We start from the raw sequence: 13,282 nt of genomic DNA on the forward strand, positions 1-13,282 counted from the left end.
GTGTACACGCACACACCTGCAACACGTGTAAACACACACACACCTGCAACACGTGTAAACACACACACACCTGCAACACGTGTACACACACCTGCAACACGTGTACACGCACACACCTGCAACACGTGTACACACGCACACACCAATGTATCACCTTTCAAGTACAACGTAATTTTTGTACACGCTGCACACACCTCATGATTAATTCTCAAACGCGTCCTACGCGGCGTGCAGAGCGCCAACTGATAACAATCAGCACCTTCCTCGTCACACGGGGCGCACACGCACACAATGAATTTATCTGCATTCGATTCGGTGCTCATTGCATCACGTAGAACAAAGACATACACGCACAAGTATCTTAATTCGAGTTGGAGATCTCTCCGGCACGTGCAACGTGTTTAGCAAAGAACCATCAAATACGGGTGAACACGTGGCGTCGTTGAATTTGTGTATTTTTTTAGAGGAGGTAACATTAGTTTGGTTGTGAGGACTGGCGTTGGGTTGCAAGCCGCTCGCTGATATTTTTTTAAAACGACAAGAGACACAAAACACACGAACATTCTAAACGCGGATCGAGAGAGATTCCAGGAGCAGCACCACATTGCTCGCCGCCCGAACTTTGTTTGAGCTCTCATCTGCGCGCCTCCGGTGCCCGATGCATCGCACCGCCGTGGAACAAAACGCCATAAACGCCTCTTAAAAAAACGTGACGCGCGCGCGCGCGAACAAAAATCTAACTTGTAGATCGTCAGCCAAATTTCGTCTGCGAGTCCTGCATTAGGGGAGCTGTGAGCGTGGTTAACGCGGAATGCACGGTCCTGTGCCGGGCGTTTCTGAGCTTTTGGCACGTTTAATGGGGTACACCTGTTGAGACCTCCTGCGAAGCTCTCTGGATCGCCTCGTCGCCTCGGTTCATGATGACGGGCGGGAGGAGTGTGAAGGTTGCGGCGTCTCCCCTGGTGCTCGCCCTGCTCGCTCTGCTTGCACAAGGTCGGTGGCGTTAACGGATTGGCCGTTTTCTTTTGTACCGACTACGCCGAGTCCTGCTACGTTAGTTGCTGAGCAGTCGGCAATTCTTGCTTTTTTATGAAATCTTCTAACGCTGTGTAGGAAAGGAGAACGACTTTTTAAGGCAAGTTCTGGTAATGGCCCAGTCGACGAACGTTGACCCCCCCCCCCTCCGCCCGTCCAACGTTGTCGGAATAACGTTGGGCCAACGTTGGCTCGACGTCCCATGTTTACCGAAGTTGTGCTGTGGTCGATTTGATGGTTGGTTTTAATGAAATCTTTTTCAAAATCTTAGTACTGCACTGATCCGTATTGAGATGCTCGAGGTTAAATTCATTTTTATAAAATGAAGTCCTTCTGAAACGGTACATTTATTTACGCTGGAGGAATCCGATGAGCTGGAAAGGGCAGGCGCCGATCTATAATATGACCTCAAACTAAAGCCGCACTCTTGTACATAAACTCCATGAACGTTAAATTTTGATTTAAAGCTTCGTGACTGCAGTAATTCATATTCTTAGCTCTTTCGGTAAAGTCACGTTGAAGGGAAACAATAAAATAATAATATATAGAATTGTTCCATGTATTTTATTATTTTATTATATTAAATTGTTTTATGTATATTTTATTATTTTATTGTTTCCCTTCAACGTGACTTTACCGATGGAGCTAAGAATATCCATGAACGTTGTCTCAAACATCTGGGCGAAAAGCCCTCCAGACGAGCTCCGTCTATCGAGCAGTGGTTCTTCTTGACCTGGGGTGCGCGCACCCTCTGCGGGTGCGAGATGCCGTTTCTGGGGGTGCGAGACATGGCCAGGTTTGTTTTAGAATCATCAAAACACAAATTATACACGGGCACTTAAGTGTACAATAACCTTGTTTCATCAAACCTATGTATTTGTTAACAATTTTTTTGACGTATTCTTAGTTTTTTCGGTAAAGTCACGTTGAAGAGAAACAACAAAATAACAAAATATATATAAAACAATAAAAAATTCTCACGTCGTGAGAAATTCTCACGTCGTGAGAAATTCACGTCGTGAGAAATTATGAATTACTGCAGTCACGAAAGCTTTAAATCAAAATTTTTTTAACGATTGAAAACCAAAGCGATGCAAGGCTGTAGTAAAGGTTGTCAGTGTGGTCCGCGACGATCCCCCAGGTGAGTCCAAGTGGGGCTGTGATGCAAACGCATCTTGATGCGGACAATAAAGACTGGTTCTACCTTATTGTTTCGGACATTGCATTAGCATTTTACTTCTGATATTTTATTTTAAAATTAAGTTTGGTAAACTACTACCATAACCCTAAGATCTAAATTCCTGCCTCCCCCTCAAAATAGTATCGCTACGTCAAAACCCACGTTTTTTATGTTCTGGTAATATGAATAATGTAGTTCTGGTATTTAGGGAGCAGTGAATGCGTTTTGTCACCTGGGGTGAGAGGGCTGAGTGGTCCGCGGGCAAAAAATGAGAAAAACCGCTCTTCGATTTGAGGCCCTTTTTCCAAGAGTGGCGTGGCAAGCAGTTGCAGGGGCTGCGCTATTGACCTTTTGTCATACTCTGCGGAGCATTGTTTTATGTACGTTGAACTTGTTTCGCACCGTACACGGCCAGCCGTGCTAATGGGAGGCGTGTGGGAGGGTACAACACACTAAGCAGACCTAAAAAAATTGTTGCCAATGGATAAACACACACACACACACGCGCGCGTGCGCGGTACGGAAATAATGTTGTACTTGAGTATTAATCTAGCGTGGCTGCGACCTAGGACTTGCCCAGGTGCCGTCTGTAGGGAACCGGCGTCTGGAGAGAGTCCTGCACGAGAAGCGAAGCGCAGAGCTGGACACGATCTTTGAAATCAACAAACGTGAGTCCCTCGTGTGTATGGGGTGAGGATGAGGGGGGGGGGGGCAGTGAGGCCCCCCCACCCCCTCTACCCCCCCTCACCCCCGCTTGAAACTCTGACATTGGGTATGTTATTGGTATCTACCAGAAATAAATACGTGCTTGACATGTCGAGACTGCCCTGGGATCCCTTGAACGGCTCTGGATCTGCCCTTGTAATGCATAATAATGAATGGTACTGCTGGTTGAAGGCATTTTCTTAAAAAAGTAAATTAAAATGTAGTATATGTATTGCTTGCATGTACGGGGAAGACCCCTTATTGTTGAATGTTCCACTGTCGCCTCAGCGTTAATCTTCAATGAGTATTCCCGTGCAACGTTCCTGGTGGAAGCGGACATCATGAGCCCGGTAAGGACAAAGAGGGCGTCCGTGGCCTTTTAACTGCGACCTAGTGAGCTCTCCGTCGGCTTTAGCGACTTGCTCATCTTTGTAGCTGTTGGGCACTACGATAGTCTTTCTGTTCGTGATAATTGTGGCAAATCGCCTGATGAAGCTGGGTTGTAACCACCAGCGGAAACGTCGTACTGAAATTGTAAATGTTTTGCGTTTTGCTCGCCAACTCACCGGCGTGCTGAAGCAGTAACCAATTGGTACGTTTTGTTCACGTGACAAACCTGTGTCGGGTGGTCGTGGGTTAACGACACTTGTATTTACGCGATTTAGCACAAAATCCTTTATGAATAATATTTGTCGCAAATGCCTACGTGTTAAGCTGACAGTCTTTCTAATTGTGTGCGTGCGTCACAGCTCACGAGGAACGCGATCGCGAATTTAGGCTTTAAGTGGGCAAAATCGGAAGACGGAAATGTCTACATCCCTTACGAGATGTACAACCGCTACGGTGAGCGACCCTTCCGTGCGTACGGTGGTAGGGTGTCGCGGTAGTGCCCTGTGGCCCGTTCTCCGACGGTGCCATTTCGGGCCGTACCCGCGTGCCTGGCACGTTTTTGGATTCGCTATGAAGAGGCCCACTGACCCCCCCCGCCCCCCGGCACTGTCAGAAGTTCTTGATGCATGAGAGTGGTTTCTTATCCGCACGCAGGCAGCACATGCCCACGCTGTCCGTCCCAAGCTTAAATGAGTTTGAGACCTTGGTGGGGTGGTGTGCGGTCTTTCTCTGTGCAGAACCGGAGCAGCAGAGGGTAATACAAGAGGCCATGAATGAGTTTAATTATCGAACGTGCGTCAGATTTGTGCCACGTGACAATGAAGCCGACTACCTGGCATTCTATCCCGTCATGGGGTAAGTTGGTGTGTATGTGGATGTTTGATTTAAGGCTCTCACCCCCCACACCTCGTTGTGTTTTCATCTGAGTCTGTAAACCAGCTAGGCGAGTCATTCAATTTTATAGGCCGAGTTTAAGTCCAAACTCTGTGGGGAAATTACAAATGTGATCGGAGTAAAACGTGTTTAAATATTTTATTACCTCTAATGTGTACGCTTCATTGCTTATTTACGCTCTCAGTTGGCATTTGAGTCCCATATTCTGCAGCCGCAAAGATTCATCCTCGCCGGCCCATTTAGTAATTTTTTTGTACCAGTCCAAATGGGCCAATTTAGATCTCACGGTAATTTGGGCCCGTTGTGTTTTACAAATGCCTGGGCCCGATTTTCTGTTTAGTCCCAGTCCATCACTGATTTGTGGATGATCATCTGTGGACGACGTGGGTGGTGGGGGACAGATGCTACTCGCTGATGGGGCACCACAGGGGCATGCAGATCGTGTCTCTGGACGAGCGCTGCCTGCAAAAGGGCATCATCCAGCACGAACTGCTGCACTCGCTGGGCTTCTGGCACGAGCAGGCGCGCAGCGACCGCGACCAGTTCGTGTCCGTGCAGTGGGACGACATCATTCCAGGTCGGCACAACCTCGCCCATTCGTGTAGGACCCCCCCCGTTTTAGACCCGAAAAATGTGGCTGCACCGGTAACCCCCCACACACGCCTCCGAGGTGGCAACTGCTTCCACCGATGCTTTTTCTTTTTGGCATTTAATCTCCTAGGTCACAAGGTCGTGTGGTAGCAAGATCAAGGTGGTATATTTTTTTGTTAAATATATACAGCATGTAAGAATTTGTTATCGAATGGGTACCCCCATAGTACAGTGTGTAATAGAAGAAAATAATGTCATGTCATTTGAAAAACCCACGGAATATGTGTGCGTGTATATGAAATAGTTGATATGTTACACTCCACTATCTGTTGTCCATGGTGGATGGATACTGCCTGTGGGTGGGGGATACTAGCAAGTAGCATTCGTCTCCCCAGGTGGTACTCACCCAACCCCCCCCCCTCCCCCCCCGGCTCATGGGCTTCTATTTATGGCTACCTCGTCTACATACTCTTCTTGCTCCGTTTCTTCACACTGTTGTCGTCATCGGCAGCCACGTTCTAGCCACTGCTGGATGGATGTCTCCGGCAAAGTAGTTCTTCAATCCGACGATTTCCTACAGCGGCTGCCGCGTACTGTCCGATCTCATCCCACGGTGCCCACGGTGGACCCGGCCTCCTTTTAGATGCGGTCCTCTCCGTTGGGTGCAGACGCCGTCGTGGGTCACAAACCACACAACTAGCCCCTCTCACCCCCTTCTCGTGATGTGTCCCGGGCCAAGCCCCATCTGTACGATTAGTACGGTTGGCTGCGTACGGTGCGAAAGACGTTCAACATACATTTTACGTACGTTACAAAGCTTGAACGCTGTCGCGAAAATACGGGGTGCGAATCTCGCGTCGTACCCTTTTCGGCCTTCGTCGCGTGTCGTCGCGCAGGATATGAGCACAACTTCAACAAGGAGCAGACCAACAACCTGGACACGCCCTACGACTACGGCTCTCTACTCCACTACAACCGGTACGGGTGGCGGTGGCGGCGACCCCATGCTCCGTTGCCTGGTATACAGGAGGTCATTGGTTCGATCCTGACGCCTGTATGCTTAGTTTGCGTGCTCTCCCCGTGGTCACGTGGATTTTTCTCCCTGGTCCTCTACATTTCGAATCGACATGCGTTTAGAGAATTTGGCTGCTAAAAATGTAAGCCACTTTGAGCTGTCAATTGTGGCCATGTCGCTTCTGAAAATAGCTACATAGATCAGTGGGCTTTATCTCTGGTAAAATATAGGTTTCTATTTCAGTATTTAGCTCTTGCACGCAAACCTCCAGTGCCGCCCCATAAGCTCCAGCATCATGCCGCATACGATATTCGTTATTGTGGTACAATGTGTGTATTTTGCATTTTATTTGTCATACTTCTGCGTTGGGAATATATAGCTGTTTAATTTCATTGAAATGTCCGATTGGGCCAAGGGGGGTGGATTTGATTGCCTTGTTCTCTCACGAGAACAAACCTTCCCACAATGCAATGTTGCCAGCAACACTTTATAATGTACTTTTAATATGCTTAATTGGTTTGTCCATTACACCAGCTACCATTAAATAACTATGCATATGCCACTTTAAATACTGGCCATCAGAATTGTTTTTATGCAATTACTCATCAGGCCCTGTGGTATTAAGCACAGTCTCAAACACTTGTCTATCTCTACGGCCTTTCTGTACAATTTAAGAAGCGCTTTTTCCTGGACCATTGTCTATTATGTTTTTTAAGGTCGATTGATGTTTAATGATTTACTACACTGGTGCAGCTTGTACGAAATGAAGCACTCGGCACAATACTTGAAGCATTGCAGAACTTTCGGCACAGTGGTTCAACGCGCACTGCACTATGAACGTAGTTAACACAAGTTAAATTCCTGTCGGTGGCTGATATCTGTAGCGATAACCGAATCGTCTGGTCCGGGGGATCCATGTCGGGAGTTTTCGAGATTTAAATGCGTAGGGTTTTGCGGCAAGACATGTTAGAGCCTTTTGTAATAAAATGTTGCTTCCTCCTATAATTATCCTATTTCGGTGGGGTATCTATAAATGGATCCGCCTGTACACTGCAACTTTAAAATGCCCTTTTCAGACGACACTCGGAAACCTGTACAAAGGGCACTCCTCGGCCCTTGTGCATTACTGAAAACCCATGAACATTTGCTGAACTGCATTGTGGTTGCCATGGAATCAATTTGAGCAAATGTAACGCCGAGATGGACAACGGTAGAGCGGGTATCGTCCTTGTTAGGACTCGTCGGTAAGGTACCTCCGATTTAGCATGGTTGGCTTTGTACGGCGAAAAAAGTTCTACACACACACAGGAAGTCACACTAGTGTTAACGTCTGCAAAGGTTTATCTAACTGCACCATCGGTCGGTCACGATTGTTCAAATTAATTTGATGGTGACCTAAGACAGAGGACCACAATGCAGTTCTTCAGGAATTGTTTTTTGCATAATGCACAAAAGCTTTCTAGTATTCGTTTGTGTTTGACACTTATGGTTTTGTGGCCTGCACTGGGGTTTTTGTTAAGATCATGCGCTTTCTTGTCACGTACATATTTTTATTCAAATGCCATCGCTTTCCGACCGCAGATTTGCGTTCACGAAAAACAGAAGGCCAACGCTCGTACCGACCCCCGAGACGAACGTGACCCTGGGACAGCGCGAGAAGCTCAGTGACCAGGACGTCTACAAAGTGAACCGGTTTTATGCATGCAGAAAACACCTCGAAGGTACGCGGTTCTCTGTGCAGTCAAGATGTCCGGCTGCGTTCATGTAGAGTGCGTGTATGGACTGTGACCAAATCGCTTGGAATGAAAGGCCCCATCTCATCCGATCTCAAGCTTGGCAGGATTTGAGCCTGGATAGGTGCTTGTATTGGGCAACCATTGTGCATAAAAACACGTCGTAGACTCGTGCAACGAGTGTTCATCGTGTGCCACGCAAACCAAAATGTTAAAGTATCGGAGCTGGAATGTATTGTGCAGTCATTTGTGACTAGGCAGAGGGGAACCCAGTTGAGAAAATCGGTGGCTGAAACCTGGATACTAAAAATATACTCGCCTTTCAAGTGTCTGAAATTTGTGGCAGTGCCCTCTAATTCTCCTTTACTTAATTTACTCCACGAGGTGCCATTCCAGAAAACAAGATGGACAAAAACGTGACGACATCAACGTCAAATTCCTCTTCATCTCACATTGAAATAACCATTGGCAACGACAATGCCGCTCTAACCACGCCACCTCGAAACGTTTCCGATTCTACCGGCTCTTCTGTGAGCGACAGCGTTGGCTCTTCTGCACTTCCAGTGAACGTGGCGACTTCCGAATACGCTTCGCAACCTTTGAGTCCTCCTGGAGGCACTCCATCGCAAGTACTTTTGTCGTCGACCATGATTACGTCTTTAACCACGATCCCGTCTTCAGCCACAATCCCGTCGTCAACCACTGCCGGATTGGACGAGAGTGCCGCTACGGAGACTACGTGTTCTCAAGATGTCACGAGCCTCCCCGTGCCTGCTGGACACGTAACTGGAACCGCCACGGCAAAAAATACGACTGCCATGATTACATCCAGTGCCAGTAAAATATCTCTTTCAGATCCCTCTCCATCGACGAGAAGTGCCCACGATACAGCCTCGCAAAGCGCTGTGCCTCAAACTACAGAATTGCCCGGAGTGGAGGACACGGCCAAACCGGACGCTACTATGCTGCCCGTCGATAGCTTTGGGTCAACCGACTACGCAACAGGACGGACAACCTTAAAATCGCATCCGATCGCTCGCCCAGCAACAACAACGTCTGGTGATCAGCAGCCACTGACCACCAACGGTCGGACACAACCGACTACTCCGCCCGGCCATCGGGTGACCGGCAGGACCAGAAACTTCTCTCTGCGGCACTTGCTGCCAAGAAGCGCCCCGCTCGCCGTGCTGGATGAGGCTCTCTGTGAGTTCGAGACGAGCTCGCAGTGCCCGTGGGCGCAGTCCATCGCAGACGACTTCGACTGGATGCTGGCGTTGGGCAGCACTCCGTCGTGGAACACTGGGCCTCGTGCCGACCACACGCTCGGCCGGTGTGGAACCAGGACCGGTGAGGAGTGCCGACCCAGCCCTGTCGTTGCGACCCCTTTGCTTTTAACACTTTCCCGTTCCGCGACATCTGTAGGTTGCAGGATGGGTCCCGTTCACCGCTGAATCTCGGAATGCGCAAGCAGTTCAGCTTCTATTGCATTTAGAGGCAAAGCGCCGTTGTTTTTAAAGACCAATGTACTCGCCACAGAACGGTAGCGACACGACCACACTATGATAGCTGGCGCCAAACTGCCAAACCCCCTCCCACATGGGCTTGTGGTAGCCTTGGTACCGATAAAGTTATTTTATTTAAAACTGATGTACACGTACGTCATCGGAACGGGAAAGTGTTCAATGGGGCGTACAAAATCTCGGCCGGCATACGCGACAAGGTCGACATTTAAACCGGCTGTTAATGAATGTTTAAATGCCAAATTTAGATTTGAAACGATGCAATCTGCACTAGCTCTCACGCTTTTATCTATTTGGGGAAAGGCTATGATGCCCGTTGCTTTATTTGCTATCCGTTTTAAATGTACCAATATTTTGAAGCTACGGGGCTGAGGTAGATGGTTTGTGATGGCCGGTGCCAGGGTTTCTAACTACTCGCTGAATTTTTTTCCAGGTCTCCAGGTAGACTGGAAGTTGGCACGAGACTAGTAACTTTCCAGACCGGTTATTATCAAGCCGCATTTGTTCAAGCAAGTAAACTCTGAACCATTTTTGGCCTTCTCTGGGTCTTGTCATCAGAATCAAGCTTGTTAAACATACACTGCTGGGGTATCAGATGTTATTGTCGAGAGCCCTCCATGTATGTGGAGACAACTGTGGGGAGCGGTAGCACAATGGTTAGCGTGCTACGCTTCGAACCCGGCTACCCGCTTGCGGCCAACACCAGGTGACGATTATCTGAATTGATCCGGGGCCTCCCCAAGGTCGACTTGGACTCAAACGAGTAACCTGGTGCAGTGTGTAAATATCACCACTGGGGAGACAAAGGCAGCCGGACTTGGTCCTGGCGACCCACCCTCGTGTGTGTCGTGCCGGCCTTCAATAGGTGCTCGCTAACAGCACTTGCGCCCCCCTCCCCCACAGTCTGCTATGGCTATACGGGGGGGGGGGGGTCTTTGTCTTTTATATGCTTTACCCAAAATGTTCCAAGGCAAAGCAGTCGCGAGGTTTGTATAAATACATAGGACATCGATGCGGTGTTTGCACCTTTAGAATCTATTCAACGGCTTCTTCGTTCGTCTGTTCTTTCTGGCGAGTGTCATCAGGGCATTACTTGTACACGGAGGCCTCTTATCCTCGGGAAGACGGTCAGACGGCGGTACTCACGAGCCCCCTCTTCCGAGGGCCCAAGTGCATGACCTTCTGGTACCACATGAGGGGCGCGAGCATGGGTAAGTGAAACGGCAAAGGTACAAGTATAACCACAAACGCATGACAATATAACAATAGGTTTTACCCTTTCTGGCCATAAAACAGGCGTCAACATGTTACAACACCGAACAGAAACATTTTGCAAGGAATCATGACGGTTTATTGCGTGCATTTGCGTCTTTTTATGAATAAAAAAAATATGTACGTTTTATTCCAGAAATTTTTAAATTATGTTGTGTGCGTTGCGCTCCGACACTTGTTTCAATTCACCGTTCTCGTAGAGCTTCGTGCACTATCTTGTGGTGTTGTAGAATAGCCCACATAAGATGACGTTATTGAAACTTTGAGGGAGGAGTTGGGGAGGGGGGAATATTGGGAAGGCCGTCTTCCTGACGATGGTGTTAATGATGCCGTGACATCTCCAACCACTTGAGTGGGAAATAATTGATGGATTCGGATTCTGAATCATGATTTGTCGGCTTCCATTTTGGAGAAGGGGGCTGAATCCTTCCCTCCAATAGTCCATATCTGCAAATATGTTCTTGATTCACCAATTTAATGGAACAATGTGGGAGTCCAGAATAAATGCTTCAACCGAGACCCAAACAACGCTCACCCTCCTAATTTTGACATTCCTCCTCAAAGGCACAGCTGTAAAAGCATTTGCCACGTGCACATTGGCCTCGTGATGTTCTCATCTTCTTTCATGAATGGAAAATAACACATTCCTGCGGAGGGAGCTAGTAAGAACGTTGGGTTGCTCGGTCAATGGCCAGGGTCAACGGCAGCGTGGTGTATTCCGCAAATATGTCCGACTGAGGGCGGGCACAAGCTGGCGTGGGTAGGTTAAACGTTGAGTTTTATAAGGGCACCACGGGGTGACCAGCCCCTCCCCATCCTCCCCTCTCCACCCAGCCCCACCCCTCCCATTTTCGGATGCACGACGGACAGACGGACACAATAATCCCCTGTGGGCTGGTGTAACCAGAAGGTTCGTACCAGTAAAATAAAAGCCTACAGACAACTGGCCATGCAACCCAAACTATGGAACATATGTAGTCCCTGCTCCTTCAATGGATGAGGAACAGAAAAACTACAACTTTTTCTGTTCCTCATCCACACGTAGGTTTTCACAACCAATATCAACACACCCAGTGTGCTGTACTAATAACGAATTGGCATGTTTTGTTTACGTGACAAACTTTACCAATTGTCTGTCGGGTGGTGACGTGTTTAACGACACTTATATTTACGCGATCTAAACAAAACAAAAAACCTGTTATACACCAACTCTCTCTCCTGAAGCCCTCTTGTCGTGGCTAGCAGACCTCGACGGTTGGAATTTATATTTCAGCTATAAGGTGCACAAGAAATGTAATTCACCGCTTGTGTTTGTTTCCAGGAACACTGAGTGTACGTCTTGAGTCCACCGATGGCACCGATAGGCCAGTCCTGTGGTCCGCCAGCGGTGACCGCGGCAATGCATGGCTCTACGCAGAGTTGGGCATTTTTGTTCCACCACGCCAGCTGTTCAAGGTAAGCGGCCATTTGTCTATCATAGGTGCTGCTCGAAAAACGGTACCTGCCCCAAAAGTGTGTTTTAAGACTATACAGGTGGGGGTGGGGGGTTGGGAGGATCTTTGTCTGTGTGTGTTAATGAGCTTTTGTTGTTTCAGCTGCACCTGGAAGGTGTCCTCGGGAGCGGTTTCCAAGGGGACGCGGCAGTGGACGATGTGCTGGTGTCGTGCGGGAGCTGCGGCAAGGCGCGGCAGTGGCAGCAGCAGCGCCGCCCGGGTTGTGACGGTGATTCGAGGCCATAGCAGCCGCCAGGGCGAGAGCGGCCACGGAAGGAATTTCCGCAGCCAAATTGCGCGAAACCCGCTCCTGAATGGTGCCGAATGTGAGAGCGCTTTTCCAGTGCAAGGTTTTTAATAAAACGTGCGGATCTCTCTCATTGTGGTGGGCTGCGACTGATGCCACCGCACAAGAATAATAATCCGGATGAGATGGTGGATCCCCGTATAAAATGTGGTGTTTGAAGCGATCTTTTGTTTGTTTTTTACGTCCAGGTTGGATGATTTATAATGGATAGTAAATGCACGCGTGTACTTTAATTGTCCTCTTCCAAAAAAAAGTGTTTAAATGTCTTGCAGAAATCAAATAAAATTATATTGATGTGTGGATAAGCTTAATAGTGATATTTAATTCGCTCTGCTGGCAATTCTCAAACACGAAATGAAGACTATTCACTGTTTAATCTTCCTTGGCATAGTGTCCTACTGTACCTGCTCAAGTTTATAATTGCATCAAGGTCTGCCCTGCCCACTGCATTATTATCTTTGGGCGCCCTCCAGTCTCTTGTCACACAATGAGCTCGCTTCCAGAAGGTTGCGGCGAGACGTGCCGAGGAGTAAGTCGAGAGCCACATCTCCCATTGTTCAACTCATCCAGTGAGGCACGAGAAGCCCTCTTTTTATATTTCGTGCCACGCGCATAGCGGTGCTGGCCCGTGGTGAAATGGTGACCACGGCTGAACTTGCAATTCTGAGATCGCCGGTTTGATTATTTAACAAGTTGGTACAAAAGGTTAAAGGGTGATTGGCGGTGGCAGATCGCTCGTAATGGTGCGGTAAAGCGTGGGTACTCCCCCTTTATTGCAAGACGCACCACAATTCCCCTGGCTCCCAGCCCCACAAATACTCATCGTGTACTGTTTGTTGAACTTTTGCACCGTACGTAGCCAGTCGTGCTAGGTGCGGGGGAAGGACAAAATAAACGCAAAAAGCAATTTTCAAGAAATTAGTTTTGAACCGAAGAGCTTTAAAAGTGCATAGATCCAATTGCTTTCTGTGGCGAGGTGAAAGTTGACGATCACACCCCTGGCTTCCCTCCGGTGTCAGTTTTGGCTGGTGGGGAACAGTTTTAGGAGTGTATTGCATGATAGGGCTTCCTCAAAGGCAATCTACCGGCTATAAAAAGGGGGGCAACAAATAAAGGGGGGTATGGGGGCCACCGACTTGGGAAGGGG

The 13,282-nt window shown here is 48.4% G+C and overlaps 1 protein-coding gene across 2 annotated transcripts; it reads left to right on the forward strand.

Annotated features, from left to right (window-relative positions):
- Window positions 1-298: 298 nt before the first annotated feature.
- ASTL (astacin like metalloendopeptidase) lies at window positions 299-12,435 on the forward strand. Of its 2 annotated transcripts, none has more exons than XM_032952146.2 (12): window positions 299-993; window positions 2,785-2,883; window positions 3,209-3,270; window positions 3,670-3,763; window positions 4,048-4,165; window positions 4,606-4,781; window positions 5,692-5,773; window positions 7,392-7,531; window positions 7,940-8,890; window positions 10,149-10,274; window positions 11,657-11,790; window positions 11,931-12,435. In XM_032952146.2, exons 1-12 carry the CDS (start codon window positions 918-920, stop codon window positions 12,072-12,074), a joined length of 2,202 nt encoding a protein of 733 aa, XP_032808037.1. In that variant the 5' UTR covers window positions 299-917; the 3' UTR covers window positions 12,075-12,435. The 2 variants fall into 2 exon arrangements, with proteins under 2 accessions (XP_032808037.1, XP_032808036.1); XM_032952145.2 differs by having other exon boundaries at window positions 305-993; window positions 7,928-8,890.
- Window positions 12,436-13,282: the final 847 nt, after the last annotated feature.

Source organism: Petromyzon marinus, chromosome 11 (assembly GCF_048934315.1).
Source record: "Petromyzon marinus isolate PM22_M1 ecotype Great Lakes invasive population chromosome 11, UKy_Petmar_22M1.pri1.0, whole genome shotgun sequence".
Classification (NCBI taxonomy): Eukaryota; Metazoa; Chordata; class Hyperoartia; order Petromyzontiformes; family Petromyzontidae; genus Petromyzon; species Petromyzon marinus.

What these genes read in the sequence shown, in the direction of transcription:
- ASTL (XM_032952145.2), top strand. Translation starts at nt 918, where the DNA reads ATGATGACGGGCGGGAGGAGTGTGAAGGTTGCGGCGTCTCCCCTGGTG. An exon ending in GATCTTTGAAATCAACAAAC is followed by an intron (nt 2,884 to 3,208) that starts GTGAGTCCCTCG and finishes CTGTCGCCTCAG; the next exon opens with CGTTAATCTTCAATGAGTAT. An exon ending in TCTCTACTCCACTACAACCG is followed by an intron (nt 5,774 to 7,391) that starts GTACGGGTGGCG and finishes TTCCGACCGCAG; the next exon opens with ATTTGCGTTCACGAAAAACA.